Source organism: Myxocyprinus asiaticus, chromosome 26 (genome assembly GCF_019703515.2).
Source record: "Myxocyprinus asiaticus isolate MX2 ecotype Aquarium Trade chromosome 26, UBuf_Myxa_2, whole genome shotgun sequence".
NCBI lineage: Eukaryota > Metazoa > Chordata > Actinopteri > Cypriniformes > Catostomidae > Myxocyprinus > Myxocyprinus asiaticus.
The window spans coordinates 27,936,389-27,961,948 of record NC_059369.1 but is presented as its reverse complement, the minus strand read 5'-3'; the positions used below and the strand labels follow the sequence as shown (position 1 = coordinate 27,961,948).

The 25,560-nt window shown below is 37.2% G+C and overlaps 1 protein-coding gene across 1 annotated transcript in view; it reads right to left on the bottom strand.

The window, feature by feature from the left end:
- The window catches only part of LOC127417351 (ras-specific guanine nucleotide-releasing factor 1), a 49,120-nt gene that overhangs the window by 17,024 nt on the left and 6,536 nt on the right, over nt 1-25,560 (bottom strand). The window contains exons 2-14 of the mRNA XM_051657324.1: nt 20,924-21,030; nt 16,396-16,543; nt 13,336-13,428; nt 11,320-11,573; nt 8,855-8,934; nt 8,518-8,711; nt 7,702-7,811; nt 6,366-6,484; nt 5,674-5,834; nt 4,513-4,576; nt 3,228-3,370; nt 3,026-3,108; nt 2,005-2,253 (exon numbers count right to left, since the gene is read on the bottom strand). Of these exons, the coding sequence (XP_051513284.1) occupies nt 2,005-2,253; nt 3,026-3,108; nt 3,228-3,370; nt 4,513-4,576; nt 5,674-5,834; nt 6,366-6,484; nt 7,702-7,811; nt 8,518-8,711; nt 8,855-8,934; nt 11,320-11,573; nt 13,336-13,428; nt 16,396-16,543; nt 20,924-21,030 (1,805 nt within the window). The remainder of the gene's footprint in view (nt 1-2,004; nt 2,254-3,025; nt 3,109-3,227; nt 3,371-4,512; nt 4,577-5,673; nt 5,835-6,365; nt 6,485-7,701; nt 7,812-8,517; nt 8,712-8,854; nt 8,935-11,319; nt 11,574-13,335; nt 13,429-16,395; nt 16,544-20,923; nt 21,031-25,560) is intronic.

The window sequence follows — 25,560 nt, the reverse complement described above, 5'->3', positions numbered from 1 at the left end:
TTACACACACAGACGCACACTCTCACTATAGGCTGACAAACACTAGTTTGACCTCTCTCCTGTCTAACCAAACCACTTTTTCTGCCCCTCTCTTTCTCTCTCTCTCTCTCTCTCTCTCACACACACACACACACACACACACACACACACATGTTGGTGCAGCTATCTTTATGAGGACTCTCCATAGACATAATGATTTTTATACTGTACGAACTATAGATTCTATCCCCAAACCCTACCCCTAAACCTAACCCTCACAAACTACTTTCTGCATTTTTGCATTTTCAAAAAAACATCATTTAGTATGTTTTTTAAATGATCTGAATTATGGGGACACTAGAAATGTCCTCAAAAAGCACATTTATAGCATAACACCCTTGTAATTACCAGTATGTAACCTTAAAAAATGTCCTCGTAAACCACACACACACACACACACACACACACACACACACACACACACACACAAACACAACCAGCAAAGCAAAGGCCCACTGCTGAACTAAGGGCTTGCGGTATGTGCATTTACATACAAGATACAAGACCATCCAGGAGGCATCTAGAGAGCACAGCAAAATGAGAAAATGCTATGACCAAACAGCCTCTCTTTTCCGTGTTACTTTAGTCAAATTGCTTCATTAAAACATTGTAAATAAGAAATTGCACAGCAATCGTCACAATCAAAACAACTCAACCAGTAACAGTGAGAGATTATTATGTTACTATTTTTAAATGTTCTATTTTAAATATGTTTATTTATAAAACAGATCAGGTCCTGGATGCTGATTGGTCAACAGACGTTTGTCACAGTCTGCATGTCGTCACATCCAGTTCTGAATAGTAGCACAATCAAACCTCCACCTATAGTTATGTCCATGGACAATTCGTTTTAATAAATACATTCAATGAACTTAGATGCGCTCGACAATAAACATCAACATTTAAAAAAAATTTTTTTGGTCTAACACAGCACTTGACAATGTGTGTCATCTTTCATTTGATAGTAATATACAGCAGTATACAAGCGAGGCGTGTGTCAAGATGAAGTGTTCCCGGTTGAGGTTGAGGAGACTGTTTTTAATTATTTTAATGTCATCGTTTTCACTATTGCAGCATTTTAATCTCCTGTTTTTATTTTAAATACAATGCAGTTGTGGACACTGTGACATTTTCATCTATTTTTTAATTCACACTGCATTCAAATCTGACAATTGTATTTGGTCACCAGTGAACGTTTCCCCAATTATCATGTACTGTTGTTTGTACTATTTTCTTGCATCTCTCTAAGAAAAAATGATGTTATACTCTGTACACACTCTGCTTCACCATCATAAAATGCATTGAATAACATGACATTTTGTAATTAATAAAAGGTGAGGTAGGTTTGTTTAGATGAAGTATTTGAGATGAATTGTACATAAATAGACCATAATAATTCCACACTATGGGCGCTGCCATTGAAACAGACTGCGGCGGATGTTGTTTAATGCTACAACTAGAAGCTTCCGTTGTGCAAACGTGGAAGTATGATGAATGCCTATACAACGTTCCAGCTTTGCTAAAATACCTGATATGGTAACAACTACAGTATGATGCTGTCATTGGATTATAATTTTTGTTGGATAGCAATGTTTTGTTATGTCAGGGATTATATCTTTTAGTGTAAGAATGCCATTTCAAGGGATGGCTCACCCAAAAATGAAAATTCTGTTATCGCTTACTCACCTTCATGTTGTTCCAAACCCATATGACTTTCTTTCTTCTCTAGAACACAAAAGAAGATTTTAACCTCAGTCGCTATTAACTTTCATTGCATCTTTTTTCCATACAATGGAAGTGAATGGACCGTAGCTCTCTTGCCATGAGGTACTAGACACATGACATCAGAACTGCAGGCTGTTTGCAGTCAGCATTGTGGGCATGCCGAGCTGATCAGATTTCCCATTTGCCACAATACCATCAGTAATAATTTCTTTGGATTTCAAAAACATCTGCATGGCTCACCGGGCTGGTATGGCACTGATGGGCCTCTTGTATATAGTGATGAGTTTGTCGAGCACTATATCTGCGCTGGTGAAGACACGGTAGGAGTGCAGGAAGGTGTTGAGGAAGTCGATGGAGAGGAAGCGCAGGTCAGTCAACCTCTCCAGCAGTCGTTCTACACTGGCGTAGCGGATCTGCAACACCTTGCACGAGTTCATCATCTTACTGAAGCGGATGTCCACGTCGTCACAGTACAGACTGGTATCAGACCTAAATATGAGATACACAGGTAAACAGATGTGATTTACATATTTATAAAACCGTGGCTTATGGTTTTATAATCGTTACTGAAATAAATATCTCCTTAGATGTTTGAAAATAATATGGCTTGCAAAACAATTATAGATCTTAGTAATAATTAGTCATACTCAGTTCAATATTTGGTCATTTTGAGATGATCAGCCAATAGCAGAGTCTGATTGGTTGATTGGATGAACAGAAGACTTCATTCAAACTAGTGTCAGTACTACAATCTACCAACGGTCAATAGATACTGCAGATTTTTACGTTTTACTTTACGTTCTTGTGAACTTTAAATAAATGTTTTGTAAAACAATTGTTAACCCCCCCCCCCACCCCCACCCCAAATTTTTTGTTTACATATCATTGAATTGTATTATATACAATACACAGTAGACGTATTACATTATTGCATTATACTGTATATATAGACATTACATCGGCAACACTGCTCTTTTGATTTAGCTATTGGAATCATCAGCATTAAAAAAACACATTGGTCAGCAATAATAATTATGTATAAGTTCAAATTAGCACATTTGTCATATTCAGTCTGGGAAAAGTGGAACAAGCATACTTTTTAAGCCTCACAAAGTCTGTCAAGTGTCACTTAAATTAAAAGTTAATGAAAGACTAATACAAACAAGGCCACTCTAGGCAGATATTGAAAACTAATAAATTTGCATACATAGATATTTCTATGCTGGAAAAGCATAGCGACTTCCAATGTGATGGTGCTTACTTGATCATCTGGGGCACAGTGACTTTAGAGTTCTCCTCAAAGGCGTTCATCATCAGCCCATTACAACGAATATTATCTATGCACTGTAGTATAGAGAGAGAGAGAGCATGAGCATGTGAACCACAGGAGTTGAGTAAAAGGCAAAGGTCTTGCCTTGAGGCTGTGTGGATCACTCAGTGCAATCTGATATGAGCAGACATGCCTGGCTGATGTCACTGGTCCAGGCTGACTTCTCTTGCCGTGAGGAGGCCACCAGGATGATGGTGAAGGACTGGCTGTCTTTGGGCTCCACCACAATCTTGAAATCCAGGTGCTCCATGTCCTGACCACTCTTGTCTGACTTGGCTGAAGAGAAAAAAGAACTAGTGATCCTCAGGAAATAATCTGTAGTGCAGGTATCTTGTGATTAGATTTGTGGTCAGATCATCAATGTAATACAAAGCAACCTACTCAATCTGACTGTGCAACATATCTGTAAGGATATTTGCATAGTAATGATACCAGCCCAGTTAAATTAAACCACTCTTGTCATGTCTTTCAGTCATTAGAAGTATATTATTAGCTATACATTTCTTTTACATCTGATGTTATGCACTGACATAATTTTCTAATAATTCATCCCAGATGTGCATGACTTTCTGTCTTCTGCTGAACTGAAGATTTTTAGAAAAATATTTCATCACTGTAGGTCTCACAATGCAAGAGAATGGGTACCAAAATTTGGAAGCTCAAAAAAGCATCCATAAAAGTAATCCATAAGACTCCAGTAGTTAAATCTATGTCTTCAGAAGCGATGTGATAGGTGTGGATAAGAAACAGATCAATATTTAAGTCAATTTTTACTATAAATTATCCTCCCTGCTCAGTAGGTGGTGATATGCATAAAGAATGTGAATAGCTAAAAACACAAGAAGAATGTGAATAGCTAAAAACACAAGAAGAAGAATGTGAAAGTGAAAGTAAAGATTTATAGTAAAAAAGGACTTTTATATGAACCTGTTTCTTACCCACACCTATCATATCACTTCTGAAGACTTGGATTTAACCACTTGAGTCATATGGATTACGTTTATGATGCCTTTATGTGCTTTTTGGAGCTTCAAAGTTTTGGTCACCATTTAGTTGCACTGTATGGACCTATAGAGCAGAGTTATTCTTCTGCAAACCTTAATTTGTGTTCAGCAGAAGAAAGAAAGTTATTCACATCTGGGATGGCATGAGGGTGAGTAAATGATGAGAGAATTTTCATTTTTCGGTGAACTTTTCCTTTTATGAAATGAACTTAAAAGGTTTTCTGAGCAAGTACACTTAAATAAAATAAAGAAAAATAATGTGTATTTGAATGAAATAAGGAAGGAAACGGAATGGATCAACAAACAAACTGTCAATAAGCCATTCCATTCCCGATTGTTCTGGCCTAATTTAACCCCTGTTCACAGTTATTAAGTCAAAGACAAGCAAATAAAATAAAGAGGTTTGATACGTACACTCATCATCTGTGCCCTCTGGCTCCTCTATCAGTGTGCAGTCAATGAGTGACACCACTCCATTCTGCCATCAGAAGACAAGCAACAGTGAGACATGCACTAAGAATATGCTGCAAACAAAATAATCAATACCAGCTGTACTAAAACAGTGATTACTGTGAGGATCTCCTTCTTGAATTTCCCCAAAGACCAGCAGCAATACTGGCTTATCGAACGTGGTAAAATTACAGTCGGCTGAAGATGGTAATCATCATTTCCCGGGCACAACATAACATTTCACTGGTTTAACAAGCATCCCATTACATTCAAAAGTCATCCTCTGAGAAATTAGGAAATATGTAAATAACATCCCTTTTTCCATATTTGTTCCGTTTGCATTTCTGCAATGAAGCTTGCATCTACATTATTTTGCTCTATAATGAGTTAACAGTAGACATCAAGTCTAGAGTAATTTTGCTTAGTTTGTGACAGCAGATATTCAGCATTTTTTATGTGATATATAAAATATAGTACAAACTACTGCACTACATGACAAATAGATAAAACAAATGCAAATATTTGAAATAATTTTAAATGATAATTTATTTTACTTGTCCAAAATATAGGCCTTCACACCCCATAAAGAGAAAGTTCTGCATTGGCCAGTAATGGCAAAGTCTATGTTTGTAGAGGTAGGCAGTAAGACCAAACTTGTACATCACGGTAATGCATATTTTTGTATATTCTATATATAATTAAATAAATAAATACAATTAAGACAAATTAAATACTTCACAAATGAAAAGCACGTAATTTTGTTCTTCTTCTCTTTTTATTTGGATCAATGCAAAACCAAAAGATAAAATCATCCATGACAAATTCATTGTAAGTCTCACAACGGTGCAACAAATAGCATCAAATGATGTGCCACTTGACTTAAAAACAAAAGAGTAATGCTATAATTATACTAATACAAGTAAAACTAATGTTATAAAACAGATAGCTCAGACTCTAAATAAACATAAAGAAGGCCTGCTTACTGATAGCCATGCAGATATATCAACAATATAAAATAGTATAGCAAAATCACATGGATCACACAGATTATGTTTTCATCCCACCCAGCCCTAGTATAGTTCTTAAGGCATGTGTATGAAGTTCTAGGGCAGCATGAGGCTTCACCTTGGTGAGGTGCAGTTTTCCTCCAGAACCTCTAGTGCAAATGATCAGATGTTTGGAGAAGAGGAAACATTGCCTCTCGCCTTCCTTCTTCAGTGATAGAGAGCCCAGACGACCACGGGTGATCTTGCCCTTCTCACTCATTGGCACTTGGATCAGGGATCCTGACAAACAAGAACGGGAGCAAGATATGGAGGGAGAATGCATTAAACCAGTAGGTAAAGTAAAACAACAGATGGGGAAATACTGAATTCACATTTGTTTTTATCAGATGTTTCCTCATATCTTCATATCCTGCATTGCATCGCTGACATTTCCGATCCTAGGCTCAACACCAGATCGACAGGTGATGGAAATGAAAGAGTTGGTCTTGTTTTTTGAACACACAGTGCTCTTCGGAGAGTAGCAGGATTAGGGCGCCCAATCCTTTGAGTTAACACTCTGCTTTGTGGTGGTGGCAGGGAAAAGAGGGCAGCCCAGAAAAGCCTTGGTGAGGGAAGGGGGAGATGGGGGGCTTGACAATAACAGGTGATAAGAGTGACATTTTGCAGAAAAGAACAGAAGGGAAGGAGAATCCAACCATCTTATCAGGGATCTGTGGCCCCTTTTTGCAGGATTTGTGTGTTTGTGTGTGTGTGTGTGTGTGTGTGTGTGTGTGTGTGGGAGGTTGTATTGGGTGGGTGTGGGGAGTTCACCTTGTCTGACAAAGGTCTGGCTGGTGTCTAGGAGAATTTCACAGCCCTCCACAATCATACGCTCGATGGCGAGGTTCTTCCTAATGTTCTCTGTCTCGCTTACTTCATCGTGCATGATTCTGTGAAGGAATGGTAATTTAGCACTCACAGGCAATGTTTTATTTGTCACATAAAGATTTTCCTGTTGTTTACTAGGGCTGGGTATGGATACAGATTTCCCGATTCGATTCAGATTCAAATATTTGATTTAGTTCGATTTGGGATTCGGTATTCGATTCTAATTAATTTTTTATGGGAAGATTTCCGTTAAAATGTCCCTTTTGCTTACATATGGAAATAATTATCTCCTAGCTAATGCTGTTAATTATACAGGGGACCTTCTAACTACAGTACGTACATTAAAAAAATATAAATTTTACTAATGATATTTTAATGGTTTTTCATCATTTTAGCTTTTTAAAAATGAACAAATGTATTCAATCAATAAATATGATGTGAAATTGCAGATATAATAGTTCGTTTATTGTTTAATTGCATAATTTGTACTATTTTCAAGGATTTACATTTATTTGTTGAACGTGCTAAAAAACGTTACTAAGAAAAACGTCATTTCTTTAAAGATTATCTGTAAATGAGCACATGTTGAGCTCAAATGGCTTTATCTCATTTGTGCAATGCATGAAAAGAATAAAAAAAAAAATGTTTTTGATCAAAAACTGACTGTAAAGGACAGACAACTTTTACTCTCAACACACACCGAAAGGATCTCACTGCTTAATACTTCACCAAGATACAACGCAATCACTGGTGAGTGAAATATGAACATTTACCAGCCAGTTGCCAAATATATAAATTTTTAGTTGCACAGCGCAAATTTCCTCTCATTGCAGTTGAAGATTATGCATAGAATAAAATATTGATCTTGGGATATAAGAATAGATATGGAGATCGCTTAAATGAAGACTGCAATGCATCGGAAAATCAATTTTTTTACCCACCTCTATTGTTTACAAGTGATCTATATGCTTAAAAGTGAAGTCTGTAATTTCTGTAGCACCAGCGGCACCAAACATTGCCAGTATAATGACTGTTTTCAAACAACTTTTACACACTACCCCAGTCTTGAGCAGAACATATTTGTGTATAAATGATTCATAAAACCATTCGTACGCAAACCTGTTGCATCGAAACAAATGCAACAAGAATGGTTTGTCAGTGGTCATTCCTTTTGTCAGTGAGGCCCATTGTGTGGTGAGTAGTAGGAAATGATGTATGTTGACACATGGTGATGGATAGTTAGGCTGAAGAGATGGAAAGTTACTGTATGTTGACATACCTGGAAAGCTCCTCCAGCTTTGACTTGGCGTAATCCAAGCTGTTCCTCTCCACATGCTCGTGCGGTGTATGTGCTAACAGCTCATGGAGGGTCAGTATGTAACGAGGGATCTGTCAGACAAGAGACACACAGAGTCATAATGTCAGACTGCTGCATATCCACACACTCATTTCCATGCTTAGTCATGCGCAAACATGGAAAGCCAAACAAAACTCCTGTAACTGTCTGCACTGTTTTCTCGCAGACGAGGCTTAGAAGTGAGCACTATCACTCATCAGCACATTTATTACAAGCACCGCAGAGCTCAAAGTAGACCTTGCTGAAGTAGATCTCATAGAAACTGCATAGTTTGCCAGAAAAAAAGCCATTATGGGCCTGAAAACACTGCAAACCTCTACTTTCAAGAACTAAAAACAACTCATGATGAAGGACCTGCCATGTGAAGCTAAGCAGCATTCTACATCAAGCTGGCTTTGTTCACACTGTGCATGAATACGATTTAGAAATTTAGAACTGACTGTCTGCACTGTAATTTGGCAAGTTTTAAAATTCAATACATTTTCTACATAGTGAATGACATATCTGAGCATAAATGAGTGAATTCAGGTACAACTGTGTATTGGGCATTATATATGATCTTAAATATGATCTTAAATCTGATTTCAAACTTCACACTGATGTGGTTTGGATTAGGTTTATAAAAATGAGATTTCATGTGTTCAAGTCTGCTAGATCAGAAAAGACCCTGTGATTCATAACTTGATCACAACTTTGTAAATTGAAAGAAAGAAAGCGCTGGCAGAAGATTATGATCACCTGGAACATGGGGTAGGTGAGGAAGGTCTCCAGTGTGCGTTCCTCACAGTCAGGCTTGGCTTCATACTGTTTAAGCAGCTTGTCAAAGTCACGGTTCTGCTTGCAGTGGGCCAAGATCTGCAAACTGTACTGGTGGTTACGCACAAACTCCTGGTAGATGTTGAGCATGGGTAGCAGGATGTCAAACAGGTCAGCTGAAGAACAGGCAAGAATCTGTCAGTCAGTGCGACTGGGACTACAGATCTGCAACACCTTTCAAAAAATCTAGCTTGCAATTTGTGGAGTCTACAGAATGTTCTTTACTGTTGGTTGCCAACTGCTCTGGCAGTGCACTCACCCAAGACTAATGTTGGCCAGCTTGCTATTCGAGCTTTCAACCCTTGATAGAATATCTGATGTAGAAACATTATAGTTTCACTGCAGACAAAAAAACAGCACACGTAAACAACAATGTAAGTATTCCATTGTGTTAGTTATGCCAATTTCAAGCAAAACCTGTTAAGAAAATACTGATTGAAAACACTCAGAGGAAACAATTTTTCTTAGAGGTTGCTATTTCACAGTTTAGGAGATTTGTTGGAGTTTTCAACTTTATCTCAGACACTTGTCTAAAAATTATTTAGGATAAATTCAGACACAAATGACAACTGTTGACACACAGTAAGAGTCCAGAGCTTTTAAATTAATGTGGATAGCAGTTCAGATAATTTGATCTTGGATTAATTTGATGAGAATGTTTGAGTTCATATTATAATCTCAGACTTTTGTTTGCAGACTTTGGTATCTTGGCAAATCTGAGTTGTGAGACATTGCTGAAATCTCTTCTGAAATTCTACAACATAATCATGTGAAAAATTCCTGTTTTTTTCTTCTTCTCAGGCTAAGCATGTAAGAAGCAGGAGACTTAAATTCTCTCATCATGTAATCACCTTCATGCCATCCCTGATGCGTACAACTTTTTTTTTCTTTTGGAGAACACAAATTTACATTTTTGGAAGAATATTTCAGCTCTGTAGGTCCTCACAATGCAAGAGAATGATGACCAGAACTTAGAAGGTCTAAAAAGGACATAAAGGCAGCATGAAAGTAATCCATAAAACTCCAGTGGTTAAATCCATATATTCTGATGCAATATGATAGGTGTGGGTGAGAAATAGATCAATATTTAATTCCTTTTTTACTGCACTTTCACTTGCACATTCTGGTGGTCAAAGGTGGAGATTTACAGTAATAAAGGACTTAAATATTGATCTGTTTCTCACCCACACCTATCATATCACTTCAGAAGACATGGATTTAACCACTGGAGTCATATGGATTAATTTTATGCTGCATTTATGTCCTTTTTGGACCTTCTGAGATCTGGGGCTGTATGTAGCCGCTTAGAGTAAAATTTTAGTCTTAAGTGTGTCAAAATTCTAAGAATTACATAATTTTACTCTTATTCCTAGACTTAAGAATAAGAGTGGTTCATAGGTGTTAAGACTTGGTCTCAGCTCCTAAATTGTTTAAGAGTGCTGGAGACGTATCCTAACCTAGTTAGAAGTAGCACAATGACTGTGTTCCACTGAGATAACACACTCTACAACAAAGAAACAATGTATTGGACTTATGATAGTGGAATTTGGGCAAATGTGTTTCGTAGATGTGCAAAATTAAATTCATCAATATAATGTTTTAATTGCAGCACATTTTTTCATTTTATAAATACATTGAAACTCGTTGTGAATTAAGCATTTAAAACATTTGTTGGGCTACATGCATGAACTTTCAGAGGGCTGCAACAACTAATTAATAAAATCTAAATATCACTTAAATTATAATAAAATCAATGATAAAAAAAAAGAATTAAATTATGATTAGTTGAATATCTTTGCACTAGCACTGCAACCTCTGTCAGTGACACACAACACTATACAGTATTTTCTATTGGGAAAAAAAAAACCATTTTAAAAATTGTACAGAGCTGAATCTGAAAAGAGCCCAAACCCAAACACTATATAAAATGTTTAATAAGCTCATATTTTTGTTGTGGGTGTCAGGTGCTTTGACAGATTCCTTCTGCTGTTTAACGTGCTTGAGAGATGTTTAACCCCAGCTCAAAACTTACATTTTACTGATATATTCTTATTTGTGTAATGGGAGCCATCTGGTACGTGTTAGCTGTGCGGTATGTGTAAACCTCACTCCACTGGCCTCAAGAGGCTTTAGCTTTTAGCTTCCTCATTACTGCACACTCCTCCCATGCAGGGGACCCCTGTTCGAAACCCGCATGCTATGGATCAGGTAGGACCGGTTACATTTGCATATATTATAAACTCAAAGTCATGCAAGTTTCCATTTCTATTTTGCAAAACTACTTGTCCAAAACATCAAGCGAGTCATTGTTACTTCAAATAGACTATTCTTAAGAGCATTTCTGAGAAGATTTATCCATATGGCCCCAGATCACCATTCACTTGCATTGTGAGGACTAACAGAGCTGAGATTTTCTTCTAAAAATCTTTGTTTGTGTTATGCAGAAGAAAGCAAGTGATGGACATGAGGACATCTGGGATGGCATAAGGGTGAGTAAATGATGAGATAATTTACATTTTTTGTTGAACTTTCCCTTTAAGCAAAAGTCTCCATTTACTCTTTGTTTAGTCTCATTAGTGTCTAGGAGACGCAACTGAAATATATATAAAAATATCATTTGAGATTTTTTCTTTCCTCTGGGCCCACAAAAAAACAAAAACAAATACAAATCCAGAAAGCCTGCTTAACACAGGGGGGTTAATTCTATCTTAAACTGGTGTTTACCTGTTGAGGAATATACTGCTGACATCATCGTGGGTTATGGGCGGTTTCTTGGAACTGGCAGCCATGCGAAGCGGTCTCAAGAAGTTGTTGACGAGGATGTGGAGCTGTTGGACGTACTCAGCCTCTGCCTCCAGCATGCTAAAGACGACCTGGTTCCTCTTCCTCATGCTCTCTGCATGTGGAGAACGGATGTAGTCCTGAATGATGGTCTTCCACTTTCGCCGGCACATCCATCCCCTCAAGAAGCTCTGCACCTGAAGTAGTATTGCAGGAAGAAAATAAGTCTATATAATACAGTATGAATAGGCATATTTATGCATATCTTTTCATTGCATTGACAGATCATAGTGTCCACAGCTGTTGAGCTCCAAAAACAGCCCCCCAAGCCTCCCCCCCAGCAAAACACTCAATACAAGTTGTTCCTGCAATGTCATATATTCCAAGTCTTCTGAAGACATATGATAGTATTTTGTTTGGTACAGATCTAAATTTAAGCCATTTTTAAATCAGTGAGTTGCACTCAAGAAGCCAGTTCTTTTCAGTGAACCAGTTGATCCTGTTCACAAGTCACATCCCATTTCCACCTGGTGTTAAGTTGTCGGTGATCCGATTACATGTGGTCAGTGCTAAATACAGGTCTAAACGGGGTCTAAAACATTATGTGATCGGATCACAAAAACCACATACGAATGTGGTCAAAAATGCATGTGAACGCATGACATTTGAGGTGTAAACGCTAATCTGTTCTGTATACGTCTTGGCAGCAGTGAAGCACCACCCCTCTCCAGTCAATTAACTGCTGCACTAAAACAAGAGTTTAAACTTTGCCGGTTACGAGTGTCTTTAAAAAGAAAAAAACTTTGATCGGAAAATAAAAAAGCAGATACATACACAAGCATGAGAACCTTACAGATCTTCTCCAGTGTGTCTGAAATCAACATGCAGGGACACTTATGAGAAGCACAAACACCAGCAGCTCAGGTTAATACAGGCAATCCACTAAAATAATGGATATTTTTGCTCGAAATTAAATTTCAGCTGCATCTGGGAGAAATAGCGCGCCATTTATTTCACGTTTTCTTTAACTTTTCTGACTTTGTTGTGCTTTAATATCATTCAGTAACATGTTGACATAGTGATTGATGTATGTCGTCATGAAACAGAGTCCCTCCCCTCCAAATCCGAACACAAGTGTTCAAAGGAGACGCATTTAAACGACCAGGTGTAAACAGTGATGTGTCTCACCTGACCACATGCGATCAGATCACCAGAGACACATCTTATTACCAGGTAGAAACAGGGTCTCAGTCTAAACGATTCGTTCACAAATTCAGGTAATCCAGTTCTTGAGTTTAACTCAATGATCCGGTCGTAGTGGCTCTCGAGTTAACAGCTCACTGCAGGGGAAGATAATTAGTGAATAATGACTCACATTTCAGTCTATTCCTCACGCAAAGGATTCTTTGTAAGGATTCAGTCGAATTTTCTACTTTTGTGGAGCTTTTTTGATGTGCGTGTATGTGTGTGTGTATTTTGTTGTGGTCAAAATGAACTGTAATTGTATGGAAAAGATTTGCCTGAAGATTCTTCAAAATCTCTACTTTTGTGTTCCACAGAAGAAAGAAAGTCATACAGCATTTGTCCCATTTTTAAAATAGTCAATAGCCTTTAGTTATATTACAGCCATGAACCATTGTTGGTCAGATGGACATTCTCAGTCTAGAGAGCATTTGATTAAAGAAAAAAGTGTAGCGCAGCATGAGTAATCAGTAGTTTTGGTCTGTCTTCCTGGAAGAGAGAGACTGTAAATTGCATATGCATATATATGCTAAAACTGAACTTTGTCAGCTTTTATGAGTACAATAGCATATAGACATGAAACTAATTTTGATTTCATGGGGGCTTTAATAGAAGGAGACAGGATCTCGAACAATGGAACAACCACTGTATCTACTTTAACTTTTAGAGGGTGTGTAGAAACATTAGATATTGTGAAGTGCAAACCAAACATCTTACTTTCTTGATTTTCTTGATCTCTGAATCATCATCACTAGGGGCAGTGGTGGGATTCGACTGAATCTTCTCATTATCTTTGAGCATTGCAGCAATCTGCCAGAAAACAGTGACAAATATAGCAGAGTCAACACTTCCTTTGCAAAAAAGTATTTTCCTTCACTGCTAAACAGCATGCTGACAAAGTGATTGAGTCAGTCCAAATCAGTGCCAACACAGACATGTGGTCCAAACTCTCTGCCTATCGAATCTCTCAGATGGCACTTGGAGAGATTTCCAATGCTAAGGGTGCGCAAAGTTTAAAATGATTACATGGCCCTGTGAATTGAAAGGGAAACAATGGGGACATAAAAGAGGGGGGAGCTGGCCAGCGCAGTCTGGAGGTAGGTGCTCTATTTATTGGATGCAGGCTAAAAGAGTTTATTATGCTGCGGACCAAGGATGCAACACACAATACATCTGGGGTCATGCATATTCAGCACACCATTTTATACAGTCTGCCCCATTTGCACTTTAAAGTTAAATGATTATTTGATCTGGCTGATGAAGAATACAGCAGGGATCATAGTTCTCTTGGAGAGACGTTTTTTCATGAGCAGAGATGCAAAGCGAAGTGCAAGTAGTCTGGAGAAAGCTCTTGAAAACCAAATGCTTCTCACACCACTTTTCATTCTCTCTACCGTTTTTTTTTTTTTTTTATCTTTTAAAAAAAGAAATGAACACATGTAACATCACCAGTCTCCCAAACAACTTTTTTGGTTCTGTGAGACACATCGAACTTCAGTTTATATGCATTGAGGGCCTATTTACACTTCATGCATCTTAATTTATTGGCTTGCTCTCTGCTTGGGTATGCATTTTTCCTTTACCAAAAGCTATACATAAATATATAAATCTGATCTTCTATTCCTACCAATTGCTTAGATGATTGCGGTAATAAAGGCAACACTGTATTGCGGTCAAATTGCTATTCGATTGGGTATGCACATTACATTTACATTTGTAAAATGGATATAAATCTGATCTAGTATTCCCCCATTATATGCAAATGTAATAAAGCTCACTTCTGGGATGATGCTAATGCCTGGCAGTGAAATTTTGCAGCACTTGATGTGGCTCATAAAAACTAAAAACATAAGGTTAATATTCAACAACTTAGGTACAAAAGGTAACACTAGATTACGTTGTTCTCAAACATCTGAATGCTGACATAGATCTGTTTGGAAAGAGTAATGTTTACATATGTGGCCTGAACAACCAGGTACATTAACACTTGGCCAAGTCGCATCTTGTATGATCTGATGGCTCATAATCGGATAGTAAAAAATTTCATAATCTGATGAGTAAAAATGCATGAAGTGACCAAGTCTAAATACCCCCTCCGTTTGCTGATACAGTGCATCCGGAAAGTATTCACAGCGCTTCACTTTTTCCACATTTTGTTATGTTACAGCCTTATTCCAAAATGTATTAAATTAATTATTTTCCTCAAAATTCTACAAACAATACCCCATAATCACAATGTGAAAGAAGTTTGTTTGAAATCTTTGCAAATTTATTAAAAATAAAAAATGAAAAAAATCACATGTACATAAGTATTCACAGCCTTTGCTCAATACTTTGTTGAAGCATCTTTGGCACCAATTACAGCCTCAAGTCTTTTTGAGTATGATGCTACAAGCTTGGCACACCTATTTTTGGGCAGTTTCTCCCATTCTTCTTTGCAGGACCTCTCAAGCTCCATCAGGTTGGATGGGGAGCATTGGTGCATAGCCATTTTCAGATCTCTCCAGAGATGTTCAGTCAGGTTCAAGTCAGGGCTCTGGCTGGGCCACTCAAGGACATTCACAGAGTTGTCCCATAGCCACTCCTTTGTTATCTTGGCTGTGTGCTTTGGGTCGTTGTCCTGTTGGAAGATGAACCTTCGCCCCAGTCTGAGGTCCAGAGTGCTTTCATCAAGGATGCCTCTGTACATTGCTGCATTCATCTTTCCCTCGATCCTGACTAGTCTCCCAGTTCCTGTCGCTGAAAAACATCCCCACAGCATGATGCTGCCACCACCATGCTTCACTGTAGGGATGGTATTGGCCCGGTGATGAGCGGTGCCTGGTTTCCTCCAGGCATGACGCTTGCCATTCAGGCCAAAGAGTTCAATCTTTGTTTCTCATGGTCTGAGAGTCCTTCAGGTGCCTTTTGGAAAACTCCAGGCGGGCTGTCATGTGCCTTTTACTGAGGAGTGGCTTCTGTCTGGCCACTCTACCATACAGGCCTGATTGGTGGAGTGCTGCAGAGATGGTTGTTCTTCTGGTAGGTTCTCCTCTCTCCACAGAGAAATGCTGGAGCTCTGTCAGAGTGACCATCAGGTTCTTGGTCACCTCCCTGACTAAGGCCCTTCTCCCCCGATCGCTCAGTTTGGCAGGGCAGCCAGCTCTAGGAAGAGTCCTGGTGGTTCCAAACTTCTTCCATTTACGGATGATGGAGGCCACTGTGCTCATTGGGACCTTCAATGCTGCAGAAATGTTTCTGTACCCTTCCCCAGATCTGTGCCTCGATACAATCCTGTCTCAGAGGTCTACAGACTTCATGGCTTGGTTTGTGCTCTGACATGCACTGTTAACTGTGGGACCTTATATGGACAGGTGTGTGCCTTTCCAAATCATGTCCAATCAACTGAATTTACCACAGGTGGACTCCAATCAAGTTGTAGAAACATCTCAAGGATGATCAGTGGAAACAGGATGCACCTGAGCTCAATTTTGAGTGTCATGGCAAAGGCTGTGAATACTTATGTACATGTGATTTTTTTTATTTTTTATTTTTAATAAACTTGCAAATATTTCAAACAAACTTCTTTCATGTTGTCATTATGGGGTATTGTTTGTAGAATTTTGAGGAAAATAATGAATTTAATCCATTTTGGAATAAGGCTGTAACATAACAAAATTTGGAAAAAGTGAAGCGCTGTGAGTACTTTCCGGATGCACTGTATGTTAGACTGGATCTAGGCAATGCTTACTATAGATAAACAATCCCTATTATAGCACTCTGAATTACAAATTTTACCTCTGATTTTAGTCGTTCAATCTCAATTTCCCCATCTTCTATCTGTTGTCGAAGTTGCTTAGCAACTGTTTTCTCGGTCTCCACGATTTGGAGTAGATGGAGGTACTTCTGCATGAGTGTTTCATGCTCGGTAGCCAGGTTTCTGTAGCTGCACACAGACACACACACACACACACACACACATATACACGTTGGTGTGGCTATCCTTATGAGGACTCTCCATAGACATAATGATTTTTATAATGTACGAACTATAGATTCTATCCCCTAACCCTAACCTAACCCTCACAAAAAACTATCTGCAAAAAAAAAAAAAAAACATCATTTAGTATGTTTTTTAAGCGATTTGAATTATGGGGACAATTGTAATTACCAGTTTGTAACCTAAAAAAAAAAAATGTCCTGTAAACCACCCAAATCTACCCACACACACACACATCCATCCACAAAGGCATGCATGCATACAGAAACAAAATACTAACATTAGCGCACACACTCCACACAATAAGGAACATCACGTTATACTAACAGGGATAAAACTCATTAGCATACACATAGTGTTAACACATAACCCCATAAGCACACACTTTATCAGAGCAAACTGTGAATGCTAGAATTCAACAATTAGACAGAATTGTTAGAGCAGCGGCTGCAGCGCTTATCTCAATACAGCAAGCAAATCCAGACGCCTTCATGTTTATGCACACAGATTTAGAAGTGCTGCAGGGCACTCCAGAGATAAACAGCCAAAACCGTCCTCCAGTTCAGACTGAGACCAGAACGGAGCACCCGCCGCCCTAATTTCAAACATGAGAACCATTTGTTCTAAAAAATAAACTAGACCTTGCCTTCTGATTATGAAATAGGGTCTTGAGTGTGTAGTATTTGATATTAGCCTATATCTACTAAACTTCTATGAGAAGCCGCTAAAGTATACAAAGATGAATCTAACTCTCAACCACAATAACTACGCATAAGTGTCGGCATAATATATTTTCGGTTGACTCTAGCGCATAAACTTTATGTCGATACATCAAATGTCGAGAAAAACTGGTTTAGAAACACTTTTTGTCAAGAAAATTGGCATTAACGCAAAAATGTAGTGTCACATGACAGAATTTGCCCCAATCGTTGCCTGTGTTAATCATGACAACAAGGTATAGGATCCTTGAAAGCCAATTTATTGTACGTGATTATGGATTGATCTTAACGGCATAAAGATCCGATCACAGCAAACATGACACTTCCAGGAGTACCAACACAAATATCTCATATCATGCACATGGACAAGTGCACGGAGAACAAATGAATGGCCACTGTTTGTGTTTAATTTAATCGCGGTAGCCATCCGTTTATTTATTAAAGTTGCTTTTTCACACCATTCAAAATAACAGACAGCAGTCATGGAATTAGCCCACAGTACAAAAAAAACAACAAAAAAATAAAAAATAAAAAAACAATGTCTGTGCACAAAGATGTTTTAAATTAAAAATAAATACACAATACTAGGAGAAAAGCTTCAGTGTGCTTTTTTGGAACACGAACATATAGCACAATTCTATAAAATTATTGTTTCGCTTTTGAAAAAATGCTGGCAAAATTCCCTATATTAAATTAAATAAATTACCAAATGAAAAAAGCATTAAATAATTAAAAAAAAATATTACCAAACAAAATATATATATATATATATATATATATATATATATATATATATATATATATATATATTTAGACCTACATATATGCCTTTTCTTTACACAAACTTAAATTAGCCGTACCCTGTTCTGTAGATGAATAAAGTTGGCTGAATGAAATTTTCTACACTTCAAGACTATAAACTATCAGAACTATTTGTCCAAAGCGGAGTTCACTTTCAGAAAACGAGCTTTTGAACCTTTTAAAACTTTTACATTTTTTAAATCTTACCCACTTTACCTCGGATTGCATTTGCTGAGCTTCTTCTGAAAATGTAAATTGCATTATGACGCTAAAATTAATTTTAGATGATAATCAAGTTTAGTTGGTCATTAAAAGTTGCTGGACAAATATGCGGGACATAACGCAGTTGTGATGGCAATGCTTTAGATTAGATGATTGTTCAAAATAGCCTATTGAATATCAGGAATGTATCATATATGTAAACCCTGATATTACACCACATCAGTTTTTCTTTAATAGCTGTGCACACAGCATATACACATGGATGGATGGTCCTTATACTAAGACTGAAAGTTCCCCCACTACTTGGTGCAGGTTTCCAGCTTGAACAGTGCCGTGACGATTCGTTTTCGGGTCGGTACCAATGGCAACTTGCAATAGGCGCAACATTAGGACCAATATTACAGTCCTATCAGAAGGGCAACTGCTCCCTTTTGATTGCAATTCCTACTCTTCTGATTGCATTTATTTGTGAATTAAAATGACAGTAAGCTGGTTAATTTCATTGAATTGTCTCAATACTCTCCCCATTTTATCAAAACTTCGGCGGAAAAAAATTAGGGATATGTGGCAGGTGAATTAACGATAAACACACATTTCTGTATGGAAACGGCTTCAGGGCAGATTTCTTTTGCGCTAAACCAAAACTTATGCAAAAAAGTGTTTTTTTTTAAGGCATGACGTCATCACGCACACCATTTTTATCGATAAAAGGCCATTTGAATGGAAACTTTTTATGCATTTTCACTTTGTCGATAACAAAATAGCACAAAAAGTGGATGGAAACTAGGTTAATGTAACATTTGGAAAATCTTATACTGTAAGAACAAAAATTAGTTAGCAGGGTCATTTGTTGATTGGTGAAATGAACTAATATATGAACTAAAAATATGCTGCCTTCATGTCATCCTGGAAGATCCTACTTACTAGAGGTGTGGAGAAGGGAATCGATATTAAAATAAAATACTCATATAAAGTGTGTGAAAAGGCTAAATAAGTTAACACACTCAATTATTTCTATTCGACCAATTCTATTTCTATTTTTATTGCCAGGTCCTTCCTGATTCTGGCCCCAACTACTTACAACATGACAACATGAACAGGATGAGGCAATTTTATATTTCTTTCTCTAAAATTCACTTCCAAAAAAGACAGGAAGTGTTTTTAGTGTTAGTGCATCAATATGAAGAGCAAAGGACATGCATTAAGTGTATAATTGTTGTCTTTATTTATACATGATTTATGAATTTTAGTGTTTGTGTACTGACAGAGAATGATGGAAAGTGTAGTCTTGTCGTTCAAACCTATCATCTAATTAACAAACTGAATGAGAAGTATTTTCTGGCAAGCTTTATCGCTATTCTATATCAACAGTACACAAAATGCATCAACATTACAATTACATTTACAGTATGATCAATACCAATTTGCTTCCACTTTGATTTATTTGACATGGCCCCAACTCAGAAAGTCAAGCCCAAAAGAGGAGTTTCCCATGGGTAAATAAGACATTGTGGCAGCGCTCACCTCGTAAATACGATCATTCCAACATGGCTTGAAGGCATGGCTTGAAGTCTAGCCAATTTGCCTTACACTCAGTGTAAGTCATCCCATATCAATTAGTGACAATTAGCGTCAAAATTTTAAATTGAAGAAGGCTGCCAGATGAATTCTGTAATGTATAGTTAAATGGCTTCAACCATCATATTCAAGTCAGTTCATGCAACAAGACTAGCACAAATGTTAAAGACAAAAAAAAAAAAAAAAAAAAAACCCTCTAAACTTCTAATACAAGGAATTATAAACTCGAAACCAAAATGCCCAAATGATGATCAGATCGATGATTTTAAATCTATGATTAGCCATGTCTAAACAATATGAGCAAATTAATTTTTTTTGCCAGATAATAATTAATTACAAAAAGTTTTGAAACAATTAAACGAATTAAACATTATTTCCCTTTTCACAGTGAAATTAACCCTGTACACCTTAACTCTCACATAACAAACTGAAAAAATATCACAATGTACATATTTCTCTGACTACATTAAGGCTCTTTGCTATTAAAGACACAGTATTTTATGCTTTGTTTGTTAGTTCCCAATGGAGAATTCAAATTCAAAGTTCATTATTAAAAATAAATAATCCTCCCAGCAGAACCTCTGCAACATCCAAGACTGCTTAAACAAGCTTGAGGCTAATTATTGATAATGAGACATGGAATCTGTCCACTTAGCAAAAAAACCTTCTCTGTACTCATTTTCCCCCTTCACAATAGAGCTTTGTGTATGGAACAATATATGGAGCATATCTAAAGCAAGGCAAGTTCTACAGGCACGTTCTGACTTTTCTGACTCAACTTATCCATAAGCATATCCCAACAAAGTAGCAAATTACTTAGGAATAACGAGTTATCTTTAAAGAATCTATGAGTTTCTGATTAATACACAATATCTAGCATACATACTGTAAGCAAAACAGGCTGCAGTAACAAGAAACAAGGCAAATTCTGGATCTGCTTTCTTTACCATCTTCAACAGAAGAAGACAGAAGCAAATCTGATGTTAAATAAGAAGGGTTTGCTTACCTGGCATGTGATATTGCTGACACCCATTCATCACAGTCCTTAACGTCTTCTGTTCGAAGCTCCAGGGCTTTCTGATTTTCATGACTGAAGCTGACTGTGAAATAATACTGCAATACAGAAAGAACAGAAACTCTTCCTAATTGCAATATACACAAAGAATCTTATATGCTACAAATGGTGGATATACTCTAATTATGAGCCATTATTATTAGCCTTCATCTTAATGACCACTTCCCAATAAAGAACAAAAAAGATGTATGATTTATGCAGTGATTGTGGGAGTCTGTGTATTCAAAAAATAATAATTAAAATATTATTGTAATATCATACAATAGTTCTCATTGCACCACACTTTGGACTTCTTTATTTTGATTGACCAATTGCTGCATTTAAATATTTTTGTTTAACGACTGCTAAACTGTATAGTTGAGTGCTGTCCCAGGCAACTGATTTCCTAGCTGTGCTAGTTCCATATATCTGGTATCACTCCACAGTCTCTGTATTCTTACATAATAAAATCATTTTCAAATTAACATATCGTATCCATTTATTTATTATTTTAGTAAGAATATGTGTAATAAGTGGAATAATATACAGTCATTATCGCAAAATAGACCCATTCAGGATTATATATGACCCCTCCGCTTTGTGCCAGGGTCTTGATCACCCTGTTGGGATTTATTTTATAATAATGACTAGCTGGCTGTACATTATCCCTGACATAGTTTATGAGTCCCATGTTGAAAAGCTATAAACAATATGAATAAACCACTATGTGGTCTCAAATTCACTGGAAGAACCTGTGCTTTGTTATTCCAAATTGGAACTGCATTTGGCATTTGCCCATAGAGCAGATTTGCCCAAGGATCTAATGACAATTGGCACAAATTTTCAAATAAAATTTACAAAAACAACTTGCAAAACACTGCCTTTGAGCAATGAATGGAATGAATGGAGTTTCTTGGCCATCTGGAATGTGTCCTAGCATTTCAATTAATCTTCCAGCATAAAAAGGTCAGCAGCCCAAGTCCTCAGGATGGAACAACATAAAATACAATCACAAACACCTCTGCATATTCACTGTGTGCCATGCGTAACCCCCCAAAAATAAAAAAAAATAAAAAAACAAACAGAGGAACCAACTATGGCTATATCGGCAAGCAAAAAAGCAGGATCTCCTCTCGCCCTTGAGAGGATGTGCTGAGGGAAAATTCCCTGTGCCTGAGATAGCTCCAGCTCTCAAGAGGAATACCATAAAACATGTAAACTGGGAGCATGGCGCATTACATAACTGTATGCTACCTGTTACCTAGCAACTCCTCTGCGCGCTAGTGGCTATGGCTCTGTAGGCGCTACTTGTCTCTCTCCATTTCAGAAAGTCAGGCCTTAGCACTGAATCCTAAACAACCTCCATTCCTGCTGATGAGCAGACCTTTAAGGTGCCTTAGCGTTGCTCAAGTAATTATACCACAGTCATTCGTCCATTGAAAGTAGGAAACGAGAGAGATTGAGAGTTCAAGACCAACAGATGTAAACCAGCTGTATGATATAATTGGATAACTTTTAATTAATCTAAGTCTGTAATTCTTAAACAGGCATTTCAAACCATTGACATCCTTTTAAAATTTCAAACCATACGCAATTCACAGCCTGTGATAACACATATTTATGCATATGCATACCCTTATTTAGCATCGTAAATCTAGCAAATTTTTTTGATTTTCACATTTTTTAAAATGTTTTATTTAGTGTAAAAATACAACATTAATCTTTGTGTTATGCTACCCTGGCATTCATAAAAAAAAATTTTAAAAAAAGAAAAAAAAAAGGTGCTCATTATCTTGTAGCTAATGCGATGGTGTTTTTGTTGAGGTAGTGGCAACTGTTGAAATTTGCCATTTTTCTCTCTTCTGACTGCAGTAATCCACCGTAATCCGTAGTCTCTCTCTATTTTCCCCCCCTTTTTTTACGAAAGCCATGGAAACGTAATAGTGGATTTTTTCTTTTACTGTTGTAGTTAATGGGAACGCAAAAATTATATCTCCCATTTACCTCTATAAGTATGTACCCCGCTGTAGTTTACTTCAGTGTTTCAAACCTGGAAATGTAAAAAGGGTCAAGTGTTTCTCTCTGAAATCAAACTCTTTTACTCTTTGCCAATGCTTTCCCCTAATTTTTCCTTATACTCATCAGTAGACGTGCATGGAATCTGAAAGCTCACAAAGCTTACACAGAAAGCTCAGAAGAAATCGAACAGCTGTCATGTCCAAATTCTTCACATCCCCCAACCGTTGCATGTTTAGGCCTTTTTCTTAAAATTTTGGCTAATCTGATAATGCCTTTTGCTTCCAATGTATAACTCTCTGAGCTCTGTTTGGTACATTTTACCATATTTACTGCACAAGTGATTTTGATAAATTATGGTATATGTGGCCACTGAATCAGATCACCCCATCCTTTCAACCTTCCCAAAAACCTGGAAGCTTGTCATTTCTTAAATTGTGCATCCTCTTTTCTTCACTCTTCCGTCCTCAGGTCTGTGACCCGGCAATCAAAGTCCGCCATCATGAAGGACGTATCAATTCTCTAAATGCACCATGAGGAGTCAAGGATCAAGGATGGAGGAAGCTTGCTGAGGATGCTTGAGCAAGGAAGCCATAGAGAATCCTATGCGGAAGACTTTTTGGTCGAAGCACCTGACGCACGCATAAATTCTTCTCCCCCTTCACATCTGACACAACAGTTTTAATTAATATTTTACCTTTGCGATTTAAATAAACCATAATTGTCACATACTTTAAAAGTACATTTTGAATGAATAGTATTTATTATGAATATATTTATAAATCAAGTTTCAGTAACGTAACAGCAAGTGCTCCGAAGTAATGCAGCTGCTCAGAGACGGCACTTTAAATTGACTCATTAGTGAGCAGGAAATTCCATTTCACAAATCCGTTTTGCTTTGATGTCTCTGTCCTTGCATCCTTTCCTCATTTCCTTGGAGGGAGGAGCTAGGAAATGAGGAAATGAGGATATATATATATATATATATATAACATAATATAATAATAATAATAATACATTTAAATCCATAAATCCATTCCTGAGAATTCAGCACATATATCCCCATCCAATTAATGCACAAATTATAACAAAAGTGTGCAGATCCATAGGCCGACTCATTAGTGAAAGCAGATTCACAAAACCAGATAACTTCCAACACCTGCTGAACTGACTTCAAATGCCTTAGTTTTAATTTAACCTCAAAATTAGACGTAACAATTATGTGAATAAACAAAGTATATCAGATTTTAGAGACCATATAAAAGTAATTGGCATTTGTCAAATGTATCCATTTCCCCCCAGCCCACAATTTAACCTTTTGAGATATCAATATGTTACCTGCACCATGCAGAGAATAATGGGAATGGTGGCTAAAAGTTTGTGGTTTGCTTGAGAAAACTCATCAGTAATCGTAATCAGATGGTAAAGTAGCGAGACAAAAAGGTCTGGTGGAAAAATAACAGAACGTCTCTTTGTTTGGTGCATATCATCTTACATGCCAACACTTGGTACTCATGGAGATTGAAGATTCATGAATACGAGGAAGAAAGTTTTATGGATGTATTAGAGACATCTTATGATGCTTAGTACTATGTCTTTGTTCAACAGGCAATAACTGAGAATAAGTCATAGATTTGAACATGAGATCTGTAAATTTCCAGACATATACATCTCCCCATATTCACGTTCATGAGGTATTCAGTGTCCATTCCAAAATAATTTTCCATCAATGCTGCCCAGTTGGTCAGGTCTTGGAGTAATTATATGTTTAATAGGTATGGTTTAAAAACACTCATATGTTGGGCTAGCTGGAACAAACATGTTAATAATATGATAGTTCTTTTAGGATACTCACATAAAGCAAATTATTGCCCATAGTATGTTCATCCTGTCACGCTGAGCTCTTGGACATACAGTACTTTCAAGAGAGTTCCATACATACATACAATGAAGTCTTCAGATGGTTGATGAGTTGCATAATACACAAGTTATGGTGTTTCTTCTATTTCCTTCCTATGATCAAGGTAAAGACTCTGCTAAACACAAAGTCTGCTCCATTCTCTTAACTTATGGCTGACTCATGTGTATTAACACACCTAACAGACTCATTTATATTTTTAAGCATAGCCACACACACACAATCAACATCACTTTTTCTGTGTAAGATCAATCAAGCACATGGAAAACAAATGATTCACTGTTCCTCATTCACTGAAGAAGCATCTTTGTTGCAAAACTCATTCGTAACCACACCAATGGAAGTAAACTGACAATAAAAAAGCAACAGGGCTGCAGGCTTTTAAATTTGAAAACAGTGACTATCACAGAGTCATCTTAGAAAAAGAACCTGCAGCTGACAAAATAAGTTTCCTCAAATGTATGGAAAGGACATTCAAAATAATCGCTCAAAAGGCAGGTTGTATCTTTAAGCACTGTCTGGGTAAACAAAGCTCGGGAACTGTAAATAACACATTATGAAACTTGCTTTATAATGTAGAGTTCAGACAGGCTCTTTCATCAACCTTCCATATACAATATCCTTTTTGTGTTTTAGCAAGCTGTAATCTGTCACA